The sequence below is a fragment of the Podarcis liolepis genome, assembly GCF_965112155.1.
Source record: "Podarcis liolepis genome assembly, chromosome: 4".
Taxonomy (NCBI): domain Eukaryota; kingdom Metazoa; phylum Chordata; class Lepidosauria; order Squamata; family Lacertidae; genus Podarcis; species Podarcis liolepis.
The window spans coordinates 36,390,145-36,409,069 of NC_139558.1; the positions used below are offsets into that span (position 1 = coordinate 36,390,145).

At 43.2% G+C, this 18,925-nt stretch overlaps 2 protein-coding genes across 4 annotated transcripts in view; one reads left to right on the forward strand and one right to left on the reverse strand.

The window, feature by feature from the left end:
• GYG2 (glycogenin 2) lies at positions 1-18,799 on the forward strand. Of its 2 annotated transcripts, none has more exons than XM_083502048.1 (10): positions 1-169; positions 1,441-1,568; positions 4,029-4,170; positions 6,765-6,939; positions 7,829-7,991; positions 8,767-8,893; positions 10,577-10,799; positions 11,247-11,375; positions 13,514-13,618; positions 14,256-18,799. In XM_083502048.1, the coding sequence occupies exons 2-10, from the start codon at positions 1,562-1,564 to the stop codon at positions 14,415-14,417; spliced, it is 1,233 nt and encodes a 410-aa protein (XP_083358174.1). In that variant the 5' UTR covers positions 1-169; positions 1,441-1,561; the 3' UTR covers positions 14,418-18,799. The 2 variants fall into 2 exon arrangements, with proteins under 2 accessions (XP_083358174.1, XP_083358173.1); XM_083502047.1 differs by having other exon boundaries at positions 1,444-1,568.
• The window catches only part of LOC310706320 (arylsulfatase D-like), a 21,646-nt gene continuing 18,583 nt past the window's right edge, over positions 15,863-18,925 (reverse strand). For both annotated transcript variants that reach the window (XM_083501969.1, XM_083501968.1), the window contains one exon: positions 15,863-17,927. In XM_083501969.1, coding sequence (XP_083358095.1) covers positions 17,551-17,927 — 377 coding nt within the window. In that variant the 3' untranslated portion in view covers positions 15,863-17,550. The remainder of the gene's footprint in view (positions 17,928-18,925) is intronic.

Sequence of the window (18,925 nt, forward strand, 5' to 3'; positions counted from 1 at the left end):
TCGCCCCGTCGGCTGGCCGCGGCGGCGACTGGACAGAGAGCAGCGCCGCGTCGGCCGAGCTGCCCGCGGAAACCCCCAAGGGCGCCTGGAGGACTTGCAGAGGACAGCGCCGCTTGCAGAGGAGGGGACGCGCATGGTGTGGAGTGGTAGCAGGGATGGAGCCGGCAGGGTAAGCGGGGAATGAGGTCCGAGGGGCGCCCAGCAGCCTTGTCCTTGCACTGGAGGGGAGGGAATGGGGGAGCCAAGATTTCTCCCATGATGGAGGCAGGAAGGGGCTATTGCATACCCTTTCTCCAAGAAGCTCTAGATGGCGCACGTGTCTTGCACCACAACCCTGCGGGGTAGGATCGGCTGAGAGGCAGTGGCTGGTCCCAGTGGCGTAGCGTGGGTTGTCAGCACCCGGGGCAAGGCAAGTAATTTGCGCCCCCTAACCCGTGGATTTGCGCCCCCTAACCCTAACCCCCAGATGTTGCGCCCGGTGCGGTCGGCCCCCCCAAGGTTGGACTATGTCCTGCTAATAGCACCCTTTCCCTTCACCATGGGCGTAGCCAGGATTTATGTTAGGGGGGGGTGCAGACTTTTTTTGCGGGGGCAGAACCTCATTTAGTTAAGTATTTTAATTGATTGGGGTGCAGTTGCCCCCTCCTGCCCCCCTTGGCAACGCCCATGCCCCTCACCCCGTGGGCGGATGGAGGGGGGCAGCACGGGGTGGTTGCCAACGCATGGGTGAGGGTTGTTATTGCCTTGATCCGTTATAGCAAACCCGCCACGAGCCTTGGGGCAACCTTGAGGACTAGCGGACCGCCGAGGCATTAGCCTGTGTGCGCCTACTCAGAAGCAAGTCTTCCTGAGCTCGCATGCAAGCAGGCGTGCAGAGGAGTTACATGCCGCTGAACTTCGACGGGCTTGCTCCGGAGTGAACGTCCCTTTAGCATCGTGCTGTTGGAAGAAGTGGGGGCTAGCTGGATAAAACAAAAACGATCGCCCCAAACTACCGGCCTGTTAGGCTGCGGCGAGACTCATTCTTCGTTTTAGCCTTGTTAATGGTCACCTTCTGCTTTTCTCCCTCTCAACTGCAAATGCACGGTCAGATATCCAAGAGTCAATATTTTGCTGGGGAATGTGAAGGAAGGAACATGAAACTGGGCCTCCTTTTGCTGGTAAAAGGGAATGGAAGGAGACGTGCTCCGGTGTGCTTCTGCACAGCCTTTAAAAGATTTGTATTGAGTTTCGTTTTTTGATCGACCACCCAAAGGAAAGTTTGGTGGGTCCTGAACAGTAGGAAGGATCAAGTTCCTTCTTTTCCCTATCCCTCTGACATCTTTCCTTCTCTCTCTCAAAGTGAGGTTGGAATTGTCCCTGAAGCCCCACAGCAATCTGGGGCCACATACAATCTGGGGAATGTGTGAATGAATGTTTTAATTCACTTGCTCTCATCAGCAGGAAAGAAAGAGGCTAATCTTATCTGGTGATTTGTTGAGTGAGACAGGCCTGCTGGGAACCCTTCTCTCTCCCATCAGTATTGGATTTACTTAGCAGCTTACCCTGTTGGCTTTAAAGGATGCCTGGTAAGTGGATTTCTCCCCTCTCCCCTCTGTTCTTTGTTTCCTCCTTTGGGTACTACAATATATGCATTTTCTCCAAGCAGTTTTCATTCTGAATACATTATACTGGGCACAGTTCATCAAGAAGAGAGTGAGAAGGAAGAGGTTGAATCCTACTGCATGCTTACTTTTGTTACCTCGTACACATGGCAGAAATACACCCTTAGTACAGTGGTACCTCGGGTTACAGACGCTTCAGGTTACAGACGCTTCAGGTTACAGACTCCGCTAACCCAGAATGTACAGTGGTACCTTGGGTTAAGAATTTTGCTTCATGATGAGAACAGAAATTGCGTGGTGGCGGCACAGTGGCAGTGGAAGGCCCCATTAGCTAAAGTGGTGCTTCAGGTTAAGAACAGTTTCAGATTAAGAACAGATCTCCAGAACAAATTAAGTTCTTAACCCGAGGTACCACTGTACATTCTTTCATTTCTCTTTTCTGATCTCAGCCATGTAGAACGACTCTTTCTCTATACATGTACATGCAATAGTTTTTTAAAGAATTGTATACATTTATTTCAGTGGGAGAGGGACGCGGGTGGCGCTTGCCGATCAGAAGGTCGGTGGTTCGAATCCCCGCGACAGGGTGAGCTCCCGTTGCCGGTCCCAGCTCCTGCCAACCTAGGAGTTTGAAAGCACGTCAAAGTGCAAGTAGATAAATAGGTACCGCTCCGGCGGGAAGGTAAACGGCGTTTCCATGTGCTGCTCTGGTTCACCAGAAGCGACTTACTTCTGAATAAGTATGCGTAAGATTATGCAGAACATACGATGTGTAAGATTATGTAGAACATGGCCATTGGTCCATATGGCACTGTATTGTCTGCACGGACTGGCAGCGACTGCAGGGTTTGACGGGGGACATTCCCAGTCCTATCTAGAGAAGCCAGAGATTGAACCTGGGACCTTCTGCATCCAAACCCCTACCACTAGACTATGACCCTTTCTCTAGCAGATAACTACCACACTGTATTCATAGAATCGGAGAGTTGGAAGGGACCCCAAGGGTCATCTAGTCCAACCCCCTGCAATGCAGGAATCTCAACTAGATCACATGTGCTTAGAAACCTCCAATGGAGAATCCACAACCTTCTAACAGATTCTGTTCTGCTGTGGAACAGCTCTTACTGCCAGAAAGGTCTTCCTGGTGTTTTGTTGGACTCTCCCTTCTTGTGATGAAGCCCCCCCCCTTTATTTAAAAAGCACTGAAAACTGTATCGTTTTTATTAGTTCACCTGTTTCCCGTAAGTAAATATAAACAACCCTATTTAATTCCTGTATGTTTCTCTATTGTGCCTGAAGTTTTATTCCGTTCGCACGAGCATAGCCTGGCAAAAGCAAAATCAGAAATAGTCTGTAATGAAGTAATTTCCCTTCTTTACATGCTAAGTGTTGTTTGATGAGCAACACATCTGCTTTCAAAAATAAACATCCAGTTGCAGTAGTTGAAGATTCCTTGCAAATGTGCAGGGAAATTATAGGTTTCGTTTTGGTTCCTAATTTTAAGGTTTAGCACCCGCTCATTTCCAAGGAGGAATTTGTATTATGCAAAACAGAGTCAATGGTACTTAGACTCTTCACGTCGCTTGCTTTCTGTACAACAGGGTTGTACAGTATCACGAGAGGGTTGCAATTTGGAGAATGTCTCCTCTTTCTATAGCTTAGGCCTAGGCCTGACTGCACTGGCAGTAATTTGTATGGATGGGATGTGGTACCTGCTTAGCCGGACCTCCATGAGGCCTGACAAGCTAAACTGGTACATCACATAAACTCTGTGTGTATGCTACACCCCATGTCCCAGAAAACTTTTGCAATTCACTGGCATTCCATAACAGTTGAGTGGGTGTGCAAATAATTATTTGAAGGCAGAGTACTTGAAGTCCACAGAAATAGCCCAATGCCCATTGGGTGCATAAAGGCAAAATTATAAATAGATGTCACATGGCCACAAACAAAGGGCTGCTGTGTACATAGACTGATGTCAGTGTCCTAAATGTATTAAGGCACCTGTCTCTCCCCACAGTGTGCGATACAAAGCTCGCATGCCATCACTTGCACTCATAGGCTGGCTCACCCTATATGTTTGGATCTTTTTCAGTTGCACCAAGATTGCATGGGTGGGCCTCTGTGTGCATGAATCTATGTACAAGTGCATCATGTGTTATGCTTAATTCTATATTGTCTCTTTCACTATGGCAAAACAAAATCTGGGACATGTTGTCATACAATCTGCTAATAGGAAGCAAAACCTTGCTAGCTTATGCAATTATTTACTTGTTTCTCTCAAAGGTTTATGTAAGCAAAAGAGCTAATTGTAGAGTCCACACACGTTTACAGAAATTGCAGCTTGGTAGGATGAGGCAAGAAGGTTCCCAGCTAATTCTCGGCTGCTGTCATAATGGACCACTCTGAAATGCTTGTTTACAGTGACAGACCAGGCCTTTGTGACTCTTGCTACCAATGATGTTTATTGCCACGGAGCTCTGGTTCTCGGACAGTCCTTGAGGAACCATAAAACATCTCGAAGGCTGGCAGTGCTAATTACATCTCAAGTCTCCAGTGCAATGAGGTGAGGACACGCTCTCAGATTCAATTAATTGAATATCTTCAAAATGTAAATGCAAATTCTGTTCCATAACCCTGATTACAAAATAACAATAAGCAGGCAGTGTGTTGAATGAGTTGCTTAATTCCCAATGAAATCATGTGTGGCCAGAAGTGTGAGCAAACAGGTTTTGCTTTGTTTAGAAAGCAAATTTCCTCTTGTGGTCCTATATTTGGATCACTTTGTGCACAGAACTGTAAGCAGAGACTGATCTACTTGGGTGACTGCATGAAGAAAAGAACTGCATTATGGGGTTTCAGCCATAAAAAAGTCCAAACTCCAATTTACACACAGATATGGATAACATTTCAACATTCAGTTAGAGTGTGGGATGGTGTAAGCAGTCAATCAGGGTTTCCATTCCTTCCTGGGAACTGTGTGTATGAGTAGGAGAGCTCCTTTCAGAAAAACACAGGTCATACATTGGCCAGGAAGTATGCCTGGTGCACATAGCATCACCAAGAGGGTGGAGCTTACCCTATGCATTTTCCCTTCTTCCTTTCCATATTCAGACAGAACATCCAAAGAGGGCAATATTCTCTCCAAATATTTGTAACAGGTTTTTGTGGTGTTTCTCCCCAGCCCCCATTTCATTCACTTACCGGAAGCACCATCTATTGGCAAATTTTGTAGGGAAACACAAACATATTTATTACAGTTTAGGAAAGAAGAAGGTCTCTTAGAAGAACTACAGATAGAAATTTTGCTTCCTATCAGAAACAAAGAACTGAGGCTTATTCAAAGAAACCGATTGGCAGTACGTTTAGACTAGATAAGACGAAAGTATTTTTTTGCCCAGTGGGCAATAAAGGCATACACACTTAGCTGGGACAAAGTCTCATTGAATTCCATGGGGCTTGCTTCTGAGTAGACATGTCTAGCACTTGGCTATAAATTATGGAATTCGCTCCTGCCAGATATACCAATAGTCACTTGTTTAAATGGCTTTAGAAATGATTGGATGATGCAGGATAGGACAGCTGATGGCTATTAACTAAGCCAAATGGTACCTGCAACAAAATGTTTACTGTTCCAAGTGTTAGCCATGCCTTCCTTCCACTTGCTCTCCTCCCTAACAGTCTGCTACCTTTCTGTGGCCACTGAGAATATTTAGTCTTCAAATGGGCTGTACTGGAAACCCTCCTTGAAAGGATCATTTTCTCTATCTTAATATTTTCTGCAGATGTTGTGGGTTTTCCTGAACCTGCTGATACCCCCTCCCCTTGCTCAGGGATAGTGTAGTTTTGGCTATGTAAAAGTCAGCACTCCTGCCTGAACATAAAAACAGAGGAAATGACAGCTCAGTGGAACTTGATAGTCAGAAGCCGTCCTTGTATCAGACTACTAGATGCTGGAGACAAGCAGCAGGAGAGAACATTCATGCTCTGCTTTGAGCTTCCAGGTCTACGCATCTGGCTTCCTGCTGTTGGAAACACAGTCAGTTCCTCCATTACATATTGATCATTACCCAGTTACAGTTGTACCTTGGTTTTTTAACACAATGCAGTCCGGAAGTCCGTTTGACTTCTGCAATGTTCAAAGACCAAGGTGCGGCTTCCAATTGGCTGCAGGAGCATCCTGCAGCCAATTGGAAGCTGTGGAAGCCACACCAGACGTTCGGCTTCCAAGGCCAAGTTCGCAAACCGGAACACCTACTTCCGGTTTTATGGCGTTCGAGTTCCAAATTGTTCATGAACTAAGCTGTTCAAAAACCAAGGTACGGCTGTATTCCTCATCATTTGGCAGTCGCTTGAACCAAAATGGGTATTGAATCGTTTAAGTCTTATGATAGCTGATCAACTTTGATTATTAGCTGACATTTTAAATAGTCAGATTGGTTTTGACCTGTAATCTTTGGTTCTTGTGTGGCGTCTTTAACTTGTTTCCCTTGCATTTTGCTCCTGCTCCTTAGTTAACAGCAACTCCTTCTTATAGTTCATAGGTAGTGGATATTGGCTTTTGGTTTTCTTATATTTCTAATGTGACTTTGTTTGCTTGTTTGTCTTGCATCTAGTAGATACTGCAGGCATCTCCCCACTCATGTGGGGGTTACGTTCCCAGGTATTGCATATATACATGAAATCACGTATAGTGGGGGACACCATTTAGAAAGCCTGTAAACATCTTCTAAACCCCTGGAAATTCTTGAAAACCCTTTAAAAACCAGCTGCACTTACCAGACTGGCATAAATGGTGGCTCTCAGTCTTCCTCATCTCTGGAGGACGATGTGGAAATGACAACAAGGGGGGTAGACCGGTACCCTGAAGTGCTTGGCTGTGATTTAGAGGTACCTCCTTTCTCAAACTTCAACTCTCCACCAGGTCAGTGCAAAGGCTCATGGGATTGCAGTTTTCCTACTCTTTGTGGCTGTTTTTGCCCTTTGGGCACCTTTTGGCAGCTTAAAGCAAACACGTGTAAGTGTGGAGATGCCTGTATTTGTTTTTAAAAATCCAGCTGCTGTTCTCAGTTTAGTTTAATGTCAGAAACCCTGCACTGCATTTCTTGCAAAAGCAGATGTCTCAAGGCTCCCAATCTTGTATTTTACTTGTTTTGTCAGGGCTGCCCTCAACACCGTATTTGACACAGTGGTGGATGTGAATGAAATTGACAGCAATGACTCTATGCACTTGGCTTTGCTGGAGAGACTGGAACTGGGTGTAACCTTTACCAAACTTCATTGCTGGACTCTTACTCAGTATAGCAAATGTGTCTTCATGGATGCAGACACACTGGTAAGGGAAGCACCAGTTAGAAAAAGAAAGTTTTGCCATGTTGCTTTCAGTAACTGGCGACCTTTCTGCTGATTGTTGTGGGGTTTCAATGGAAGAGGTTTATATGTGGGTTGAGGGAAATCCTTGACATCTGTGTAGGTTTGTAAATACCATATTGGCCCGAATATAAGCAGCACCTTTAAAACGGGCGGGGGTGGGTGGGTGATACCTGAATATAAGCTGCTCCATTCCTCACTGCTCCTGGCTGCATACTGGGTGGGTGTGGGAAGCCTTTCCCCTTCCTCACTTTCTCCCTTCCCAGCCTTGGGGGAGAGGACGGGGGACTACGCATGGGGCGGGCGCCTCTTTGCCGCGCTCCTGGCACTGTTTGCCCCGCGCTCCTGGCTGCATACAGTAAGGTCATGAATATAAGCCACACTTTAACTTTTCACGGTCGGAAATTGGGGGGAAAGTGTGGGTTATATTCAGGCTAATACGGTATGTGTGCATAGCACATACATATGAACAATATATGTACACTGTAGGTGCAAATCTGTACTTTGTTGTTCAGTGCAGAATGTCAGTACAGTTATAAAACACCAGCTATCTATAACTATATCTACACACTTTAGAGTGTAGAATGTTGTATTCTGTTATTGAGACGGGAAACCACGAATGCTTAGCAGTCCTGTAGTACGTTTTAAAGTGCCTCCCATCATTTCCAATGTGAGAAGCAACACACTGGTGTGTTCATATTGATGCTGATTGCGGGGCTGAAGGGGAGTGGTGAATGGTAGGAGATGACATAGCCAGTTGATAAAGACAAAACTGCCAAGAAAGAGTTTTGAACCCCCGAAATTTGTATAATAGGGGGATTGGCTATGATTCCAATATGCCACATCTTTTCTAGGTACTGTGCAATATTGACGAGCTGTTTGACCGGGAAGAACTCTCAGCAGCTCCAGATTCTGGCTGGCCAGACTGCTTTAACAGTGGTGTGTTTGTTTTCAAACCTTCTTTGAAAACCTACAACCTCCTCCTGCAGTTTGCAAATGAACATGGCAGCTTTGATGGTAAGTTCACCCGCTCCCCTTCCTGGTTCTGCTTGAGTGAGGTCCACGTTGGTGAAGTTCTTTGACGTTGTGAACTTTTGATGGAGCTGGACCCTTACTACAGCCAATGTGTTTTCATGGATGCAGACACTTTAGTAAGGCCACTGATCTCTGAAATGGCAAGCTAGGATGAAAGTTCAGAAGTAGATGCTACCAAAAAGAGAGAGGAAAGTACGTCAAACAGCAATTGCTACTGTAAATGGCTTTCATATATACAACTTTCCCCATTTCCTGTATCATCTAGCAGTTCATATTAGATTGTGTCATGGTGTCTCAAGTACCTTTCCTCACTTTGGCTTCACCGGCTACTATTTGCTGGGTGGGGAAGTTGGCTAAATAAATCCACCCCATAAACTGTTGGCATTTTCAGTGCTGGCTGTGGTTTTCGTTATCTCATAGCTCTAGTATTCCATAAAGAGGAATGTACAGGGATGGAGAACTTGTGGTCCTCCAGATATTGCTGGACTCCAACTCCCATCATCCTCAGCAAGCATGGTCAATTGTCAGGAATAATGGAAGTTGGAGTCAGGCATCAGCTGGAAGCCCACAAGTTCCTCTTGCTGATGTCTTTTTTCCAAATATAGCATGCCATGTAAAAATGGGAATGAGAAACATCAGTTTCAGAATAAAAATTTGGGCAGGTGGTCAAAACCAATTGTCAGTACTGTTTGGCATGAGTAAGTTTGTGTTTGAAGATTAAATGGTTGTTTATGTTATATGTTCTTTAATACTTTAGGAGGTGATCAGGGATTGTTAAACAGTTTCTTCAACAACTGGGCAACAACAGACATTAACAAACACTTGCCATTTCTCTATAATCTAAGCAGCAGTGTTGTCTACACCTATGCCCCTGCTTTTCAATAGTAAGTACAGAAATATACCTCTCTATAATACATTGGTGAATGTCTACCTTACTCTAGGGCTGAAATCTCAGTGGCAGACCCTTGCGTGGGCAAAAATATCTCTTCTAAAGACATATGCTCACAGGTTTCTCTTTGTCATAGCTGATAATGGGATGTATGTACACACATGCAACACAAGATTGTTCACAACCAAGATCATACATAGGTGTTGAACCTCTCATACAATCGTAGAATTGGAAAGGGCCCTGAGGATCATCTGGTCCAACGCCTTGCAATGTGTCAAAACAGTTTCAAAAGCAAGCCTGATTTAGGAAATCAGTAATTGGCTATTCTGAAGTTACTGATCACCTTGTGTCATACATAGCATTGCTATCAGTATATATATGTAGGTCCTAAATATGGTGATCAACTGGTGAATTTATTTATATGGCAAAAACATTCAGCTTGCTGTTTCTGACCATTATGTTTATGCAAAAACAGTGATCAGGTTGGAATAGTTTGACTGCCGTGTTTGTGTAATCTGGAAGAAGCAATGGCACACCCAAGCATGCAAAACTATGAACACCTAATTATGCACCAGAGCAAAAACTATTTGCTTGATAAGCAACAGAAAAGCAAATGAGACAGCCCATGCAATGCTCAACTGGAAAACCAAAATTCTCTACCAGGTACTGATGGGATGCTTTCGCTTTAAATGTGCAAGAATCCCTCCTTGTTGATGTGTAATGGAATGGAAGGCCTTTTACACTTAGAAGAGGCCATAGGTGATGGAACAGGATGAGTGAGACTGATGTGTTTCCAGGGCCACTACAAAACAATGGCATCTTGCTAAACAGCATTCTGTCCATCCTGCCTTCATCATCAGCCATGGCTTCCAGCCATAATTTAAAATCCCCCTCCCATGTTGAACATGGTGACACCTTCTAGTTCTTCCTTGCCCTCCCAAGTGCATTGTCAAGTTCATGCTCCTGTTGTCTAATGAGCAGTTTGCAAGGAGTTTACTTTCTCCCCCCGCCTCCGCACAACCAGCAAGGACATTATTCCTGCTGTCCATTGGCCTATGACTGCAGAGATGAAGGGAAGGGCACTCTGACCCTTGTCACTAGCCACTGGAAGGCTGCACATCTCCTTCCCAAGAGGCCACTTTCTGGCAAGGGTGACTTCAGCCATTGGTTCAATGACAGATGGCTACAATGAGCTTCTTTCAGTCTCCCACCCAACAAGAGCACTGCTGCTGGTGTGACAATAGAGGCCTTTCCCACCAAGCAGAGGAACAAGGCCTGATGAGTGCTTGCACCACCTCCATCTCAGCAAGAACACTAGCAAAGGAAGATCATTCTGGCCCCAGCTAGATGCAAATGCCTGTTATCAACTCACAACTTAGTACTGGAATTATCAACCTGATTTCCCTCCTCTACACTTATGTATTTGTTTGTTTGTAAGCCAGGGCCTGTTTTATTTTCACTTATGTTTAGCTCCTGCAGTGGTACTGTGTATTGAATTTTAATTGCTGTGAGTCGCTGGATTTTTTTTAATAAAAAAACTGTATACCCATGAATGAATGAATAAATAAATAAATAGTTCTGCAATGCCTTGGCAGAGATGAACCATCTTACATCTGCTTTTTAAAAAATGGGGCTTAATATAAACTCATGTTTAAGGTTACATGTGTCCTTTTTGTAGTTTTGGCAAAGATGCAAAGGTAGTCCACTTCTTGGGACCATCAAAGCCATGGAACTATAAATACAATCCTCAAACAGGAACAGTGATAGAAGATGGTTCATCCTCATTATCTAACAGTCAGCTCTGTTTCCTTCAACTCTGGTGGACAACATACAGTTCTGATGTATTGCCATTACTGGAAAAAACACAGGAGTCTTCTGAGCCACAAATCCAGAGAGAAGAGGTAAAATTTTTGGAAGGGAAGCTTTTTGGTTCGGTTTCCTTGCTTTGTGAAAAATGGCTTTTGAACCCGCAATAACTTTTGTTATATACCACAGGGGTGTGTTCAAAGAAAAAGGGGAGGAATATAGGCAAACATCACCTCCCGCACCACCATGCATCCCTGAGGCACACCTAAAGCACTTCTGGGGATATGTGTTTGAATGTGCATTGCCATTCCCTGCCTGGCAAAACTATTCACATTTTAAAGGAGAATTTGAGCTACATTAGAACAGCGATCTTCATATAATATAGTTGTTAGCAGTGATAATAGAATGACAATTGTCAAAATAAATAAAAAGTGAAATGTAGCGGAAAGGGAGACAGAATATTTAAAATGCATGGAGTACAAACATAGGAACTTTCATGGATGAAGAACTTCCAAAATTACATTAATTTTTGTTGTTATTAGCCAAACTTGAGTGGAGATGAAAGTAAATTGGAAAGAGGAAATCCTGCCATTAGCAGTTCTTTGCGAGCAAATGAGGAACATGCATCTGAAACAGTTGTAAGCTCACCTGATGAGTTATTTGCCAAAAAGGTAAGTACTTTTTATTTCTGCTAATTAGTTACAGTAAACTTAATTCTAAAAATTTCATGATGCTTCCAAGTATTTAAAATTGATTTAAAGTATTGTGCCAGCTTATCTCCCAACTATATATGACGTGAGTGTGCTTAAAATCTGAGGGGGGGGGGATTCCATTGGAAAAGCAATGAAATTAGAATTTCAATTGTAAATAACTTACTATAATGTTATTTTCTGTTTTAAAATGAGTGGCTTTGGATCAGACAGAGAGCAGCAGCATTTGTATGATTCTGGTTTCCTCTCATCAGTTTTCTGCTTCTTGTTTGAGCCTTGTAGATGCACATATCTGAGTGGGGAGGGATCTCCTTAAAGGATTTAGGAAAAGACATAGAAGCCTGGTGATACTAACAGCATGCTTATACCTCATTGAGTTCACTTGGGGTTTTCTTCCCAGTAGGATCGCAGCCTCAGAATGAGACACTCCATTTCTGACTACTTTTGGGAACAGTGTCTTCTCTCCAGAGCAGAGATGGGGCTTATTAAACTATATTCAGTTTGATCCTTAATACTTTTACTTGACAACATGCTATGTTGCAGTCAGTGGAACTGCAGTCCTATCTTGGTTCTCAAACGAAATCCATTCTGGAAGTCCGTTCGACTTCTGAAAACATCTGAAAACCAAGGTGCGGCTTCCAATTGGCTGCAGGAGCTTTCTGCACTCAATCAGAAGCCATGTAAGCTGCGTCGGACGTTTGGCTTCCCAAAAAGTTTGCAAACTGGAACACTTGCTTCCAGGTATGTTGCATGCTAAGTAAGTTTGAGGAACCCCATTTAAAAATGAGGATTTTTTAAGGTGACTCTGGCTGGAATCTTAAGCAATCCAAACCCAAGAACGTCCTCGATGAGGGATTGGAACCAGTGGATCTCTGGCTCAGCCAGGCTGTACCAGTTGAAATCCTGCATCCTGCCTCAGCCAGGGCTCAGCCAAAGAAGTGTAAGCCAAGACCAAACTAAGTCCCCCCAAAGTGGTGTGGTAGGATGGGCAAGGGGAGAAATACCCCACCCCAAACTTCATTCAGCTCAGTCACATGACTTATCAACTCTATTTTAAAGGCTTGTTTTCCCTCTGCCAGGCTCAGGCCAGCTCAAATGACACGTTCAGCCCTGCCGCTGAAGGGAGTTTGGAATGGGAGTGTTTACCTTGGCTTAACTTCAGTTGGTTTCCTATATTTCAGATTGCTTTGCCAGGGAGCAATACAAACCCAAGGTCTACCAGGACAAACTGAGTTTGGAGTAGATGTATCTCTGGCTGATCTGGCTAAAGTCTTGGCTCAGCCTGGAGATGCCCCATTTTAAGTCTTCTACTCCAGCTCAGCCAGCTCAGCAACGGGATGTTATGGATGGGAGAGCAGAGGACAGGGCAGGTGGAGACTTATCCCTGTTCCAAACTCAGTTCAGCTTGGTCATGTGATCTAGCAACTGAAAGGAAGTTATGCTGGTGAAAAGGGTCATGTAAATCAACTTCTTTTTTAAAGGCTTGCTTTCCCTCTGCCAGGCTTGGGCTGGCTCAACCAGCAGTGACCCCACTCTTGAATGGAGTTTGGAATAGGGGTAAGTTACACCAGCATAATTTACCCCTGTGTATATTGGCTTCCTATAATTTAAATTGCTGTGTTAGTTAGGGTTACCATACGTCTGGAATTTCTCAGTCATAGCCCGGTTTCTGGGCAGGAATTGCTTTAATGTCTGGGAAAATCTGGCCGTATGGCAAGCTCAACAACTTTTGTGTCCAGATGTTCACTTTTTGAAATATGGCAACCCTAGAGTTAGTGAGATACCACCCATTCATTGTATATAAGTATGGTAGAGTGGATGTTAGTTAGTGGTCACTACACGTTAGTGGTCACTACACATCTCTGTGGGTTGTGGCATACCGTACTGATATTCTGAATAGCTGAATCACAACAGAAGAGGCTAGTTGCTCCTATTCCGTTTTTCTTTTGCAGCTTATTTTGAACCTGTAAGTTACTTCTACTTCAAAAGAAATGACTGATCAAGTGATGATGTATGGGCCAGGCTCCGTAATGGCTCTGATAAAAACTGATCTCTTATTTTCTGAATGAGCAGTAAAACAGGCACTTTATTTTTATCAGTCTGTACAGAAAGCTGAGGGCAGTCTTGAGGTCCACATTGCTGAGCCAAGTGAATCTTCTCCAGATCCCACTTTTAACCCAACTCCTCAGGAAACTGTGAAAATGGTAAATATGAGTATATGCCTTTTGGGGGCAACGTTTATTTCTGCATTCTGATCTGAGAGCAGTGATTTTGGAATGGGCATCTTCATAAGATAATCTGTACAGACAAATAGCGACATGATCTGCTAATTTTGTTTTGTTTTTAAAGGCATTCTGAGCCTTGGGAGCAAGGGAAGAGCCAATAACCTGAAAATGTCTGAATGGGAAACATTCACTCTTTGCACTCATCCCTTCCATACCTTGAGGACTGAACTTGTGCAACACTGAGCATTCTCCACTGTGCAATTTCTACTCATATACAAGCCCTACCAAGTTCTAAATAGCACAGGGAGTCTCCTTGAGAGGGTGGGGGACTAGGGAGCACCCCCCCTCCACTCCCTCACATTGTTAGAATCCTAGTGTGGGGAAATGCTTCAGTTTTGCTACTCAGACCAAACAATCTGTGCACATCTCTATTCCCATGCAGCACTGTAATAATGTCCCTCAAGTAACCTGAGCTACTCTATTCTCTGTATTAATAGAAAAGTCACTGAAAAGTCAACTGTTTGCACTATTATCAGAATCTTGAAACTAGCTTTCAGGCTTTTATGTGTTGCCTGAAAATGGTACAAATGGCATTTCTTGATCTCCCTTTTCGCAGGACGACGTTACCAGCTCTGTTTCAGAGCTATGTATTCAGCCAAATCCAGAGGTGCTAAGTGCAGAAGATGAACGAAGAAAATGGGAGGAAGGCCACATTGACTATCTGGGGAAAGATGCTTTTGAAAACATTAAAAAGAAGTTAGATTCCTTTTTATTATAGATCTTGCTCGTATACGCTTACAGGGACCGACTGCTGTTTAAATTTACAACATCTGTGGAATCTCCAGGGCCCTTTCTGTTTTGCAGGGGGGAATGCAAACAAAAATAGCACCGTGAAAATGGTTGTGCTTGCTAAATGCACCTGTGTATACATTGTGACAGTATGCATTGCTTCCAGAGAATGAAACACAATGGGCTTCTAAAACTGCCTTACATGAGTCAGAACATTGGGTCAGCTTAGCCAGTACTGATTATTCTGCCTGGCAGCATCTTCTAGGCTTGTATAGTAAAGCTACTTGAGAAATGCTTAACTGAAAATGCCAGGGGACCTTCCGTCTGCATTTCTTGTGTGGTTTTTGGTGGGACAATCCACAGTGCCTAGTTGCACAGTCTACTGGTACTGCAGCTATTTAATCTTCATTCATTTTTGCAGCTCATTGTGTTTTGTCGGACCAATGTTGTTTTCTTTTGGATTTATTTACTTTTGTTTTGGACCAACTTCTATAGATAAGCATGATAAAGACTTTGGAATCCATTAGATCTCTCTCTCTCTCTCTCCCTCCCCCCTTTCTCTTTCTCTCATGCAGATGGGTGCTGTACACTCTGCTAAAAACAAACCCCTGTTTTTATTACTGATCTATAGTGCCTCATGAAATATTCTCACCTTCATCTGAGAGCATGAAAAATGGCTTTATACTAATGAACCAAATATGGCATCCTATTTGATTCTTCGGTTTGGCAGGTACAAATATTGGAAATAAAAAGTCCAAAGACTTCTAAGGCAGGACTGATGTACACACAGCGGACTCTGTGTTTTAACACCCATCCATAGAGGATTTCTGTGTGTTCAGTAAACTTGTCTTTCTCCCTTCCCTCTGCCCTCAGGGCTGAGGAACCAGTGGCCCTCCAGACATTGTTGGACTCAAAATCCCATCAGCCCCAGCCAGCCCCAGATGATCAGGAATGATGGGCATTGTAGTATAGCAACTTCTGGAGAGCCACTGGTTCCCCACTCCTGATTTACCTGTGGTGTGCTCTCAAGCAGTTCAGTAGATGGCTAAGGTGGTCTCTGCCTACTTTCTGTATCCCCACCCAATCCTGCTTGTTGTAAGTTGGGCATACTCTGAAGCATAAATTACCTCAAGATGCTAGGGTGGAACTGGAAGTGCTGGTCTCCTCCTAAGGCCTAGCATAGTGGCCATATGTGCAAACTTGTGGGGGGGGTAGAGCTACATCGAGCCTATAGGAATCTCTAGTATATTCCATGATTTCATGGACCATGGCCATAGTTTTCTGTTTTTAGGAATTACCAGGATGTGTGTGTTTTGGGGAAAGAAGTTTCTTTTCTGTTTTTGGTTCTTGGGTAACTAAAAGTCTGTTTAATTTTTTTCCTGTTGAGAACAATTGAAGTACATCTTTCTTCAGAGCTTACCATAGCTTACAAGGTGAGGAGGTGGATAGTTTATTAGATGGTTGACACGTGGAATCAAACACCTTCTACAATGGTGCTAATATAGGACTTTTGTACTGCTTTATACCGTATTTTTCGCTCTCTAAGACGCACCAGACCACATGACGCACCTAGTTTTTGGAGGAGGAAAACAAGAAAAAAAAATTCTGAATCTCAGAAGCCAGAACAGCAAGAGGAATCGCTGCGCAGTGAAAGCAGCAATCCCTCTTGCTGTTCTGGCTTCTGGGATAGCTGTGCAGCCTGCATTCGCTCCATAAGACGCACACACATTTCCCCTTTTTAGGAGGGGAAAAATGAGTCTTATAGAGCAAAAAATACGGTAATTGCCTTGGAACTTGATGTACGTAGGTACGTAGGCTTTGTACTAAGTCAGACATTTGGTTCATCTAGCTCAGCGTTGTCTAGAACTGACTGGTTCTCCAGGGTTTTAGATGGAGATATGCCCAGCCCTACTTGGAGACACTAGGAATTGAACCTGCAACCTTCTTCATGAAGTGCAGCCCTTATGTTCCCATGTATTTGGACAGCCCCAGGACAGAAGGCACTCAGTCTATTTATATGCACCTATCAATATTGTGTGAAAGTTTCAATATATTGGGGACAGTTAGGGAAAGAGTTTGCTAAACTTTAGGAAGCTGAATGCTGAATAACACTGGGGAACAAATTTTTTGTTGCATTGACACCTACAGTTGTTCTAACCTAATTTTGACGTGCTGATTTCATATCTGAAGTTGGTTTTGTTCTGTAAGCTCTAGTTATTTTTGCAATTCATGTTTTTCACTTTTCACCATAATCTTTGTTTTTCACAATGCAAGAATTCAATATTTTATTAAACACATAGCCAAAGTAGTACAATATGAGTATAAATGTAAGTGACTTGTATAACATTGAACCTGACACGTATAGCATTGAAGATGACATGTATATCTATGTACAGTTGGAGGTATGCAAAGAAAGTATTCCCTTGGGATACAGTCTACTTGAAGAAGCCATGGTCCAATCTGAAAAATACAAATATTTAGGTTACAAAACTACAAAAATTAAATTTGCAAAACAATATTTACCATGTGGTTAGGGTAGATCAATGTGTCAGTGTCCACTTATTCCCAGTGTAAATATGACATATCGGCAAAAGTCGGAAATTGAAAGATAACTATAGCATGTACACGAAAATCTATTTCAGATTTGAAATCAGCATTGAAAGAACATATAAGAACAGTTGAAAAACCTCATGCAACAGAAAACGATTTTTTTTTTGTTCCCCGGTGTAATTAGACTTTGTATCTAATCCTGCAAAGATCTGGTGCAGCCCTGGGGTTTCTCTGCCCATTTGATGCTCCTTGATCCAAATTTTAAGTATAGTACAGACAATACAAACCAAGACAGTGAGAACGGAGGTCTCCCTGTATAATTTTAGCTGCTTCCTCTCAATTAAGGTTTGAGCAAAGCAGGGATGGAGAGACACTGAGGGGCTGCTGTTTTTAAGAAAACAAGCCAGTAACAAGGAAAAGTGGCACATATGGGTATAACACGGAAACTAACCAACAACAACAAAAACCTCCCACTTCCGATCCCCAGCTGCTTTATGAGAGAAAGCTAAGAATGTCTTGGCTCGTGTTGTCTGTACTAAGAACAGTGTTTCATTGCAAGAGGATTCTTTTTGCTAGCCCACTTTATATGAATGGGTATCACTTTCTTCATTGTCACACCAACAGAACGGGAAGGTCCCACAGCATGGCTGCAGCCATGGTTTCCACATATTGTTTCCAGAAGAGAGCTGCTGTGGGACAGGTGTGAGGGAGCTGCGATGCTCCTCCATAGCTCTGCCTATGTGCTTTAGGACTGTGTGGAACAAGGGCTCCATGTCTGGTGAAAGAGGCATGGCCTCTGATGGGTCTCTTGAGAGATCAAACAGCAGAGGAGGATCGTGATGTGTTACACCTTCTCCGGAACATGGGCACATCCCCTTTTCATAACAGGCTCCTGCGCCTTCGGGGTTGAATATTGGTGTTGTGTAATGAACTTTCCATACTGGACCACCTGGAAGGGAAAGCAAAGCAAAAACACCATGATACAATAACTGTGAAAGTGATGGAACATGACGTTCTCTGGAGATTCGGTTTAAATATAATAATTCAAATAGATTTTATTGATTTGTTCTATGTACAAGGGGAGTCAAGAAAAGTAAGGAGGAAGGGGGTGGGGGAAAAGGGTTGAGTGTGAAAATGAGGGTGCAAAGGGAATTGCAAAAATAAAAGGAGGGAGTAGGAGGCATGGGAATGGGGGTGAAAATGAAACTAGGGACATCAAAATCTATGCAGAATAGGAGGGCATGTTGGCTTCATAATGTACTGGAGGCGAAAAGGGTGCTTAGTAGTTGCAAGTTCCCATCATCAAATGCATGAACTAAGATGATTTCATCTCATTATGTGGACTCCACAAACATGGATGCCATAATAAAAATCCTTATAAAATTATATTTGGCCTGGATAATTCTCTTTACAAGTTTCTAAATGAGCCACTAATGGGCAATATGATTATTTTAATTAACTATAACTGCAACTTGAGACTACTGCAAAAAAGAAGAAGTATACAACATTCTATAATTTGAGATGCATTAGAATAGTTTTCACAGATTTCTGCACCCTTCCTGTATTTTACTGTGAACATCCCTGTTTCATAGTGGGAAAGGACAAGTCCTAAACTGACTACTTGTGCTCTTCCTAAGTAGAGTTCCTTGATAACCGTTGCTGCAGGAGGGAACTGCTTTTGCCAACACAATCAGCAGTTTCTCACCCATATTTGTTACTTTGTAATTCTTTACTTTCTGGTTTTGTAAATAGAGAAATCCTGCTTTTTTTCTTTATTTTTGTAACTTTGTTCATTATCAAATAAACATTTTATATTCTTGATTTCTATATCTGTCTTTCATTATATTAATTAGTTTGGGAATTGTGTGTAGCATCTGTAGATGTTATTGTCAATGTGACTTGTAAGAGCTGGTTCTTTCTTGGGAGAAATTTACAAGATGCATTTTT

What these genes read in the sequence shown, in the direction of transcription:
- GYG2 (XM_083502048.1), top strand. An exon ending in TCATGGATGCAGACACACTG is followed by an intron (nt 6,940 to 7,828) that starts GTAAGGGAAGCA and finishes CATCTTTTCTAG; the next exon opens with GTACTGTGCAATATTGACGA. An exon ending in TATGCCCCTGCTTTTCAATA is followed by an intron (nt 8,894 to 10,576) that starts GTAAGTACAGAA and finishes TCCTTTTTGTAG; the next exon opens with TTTTGGCAAAGATGCAAAGG.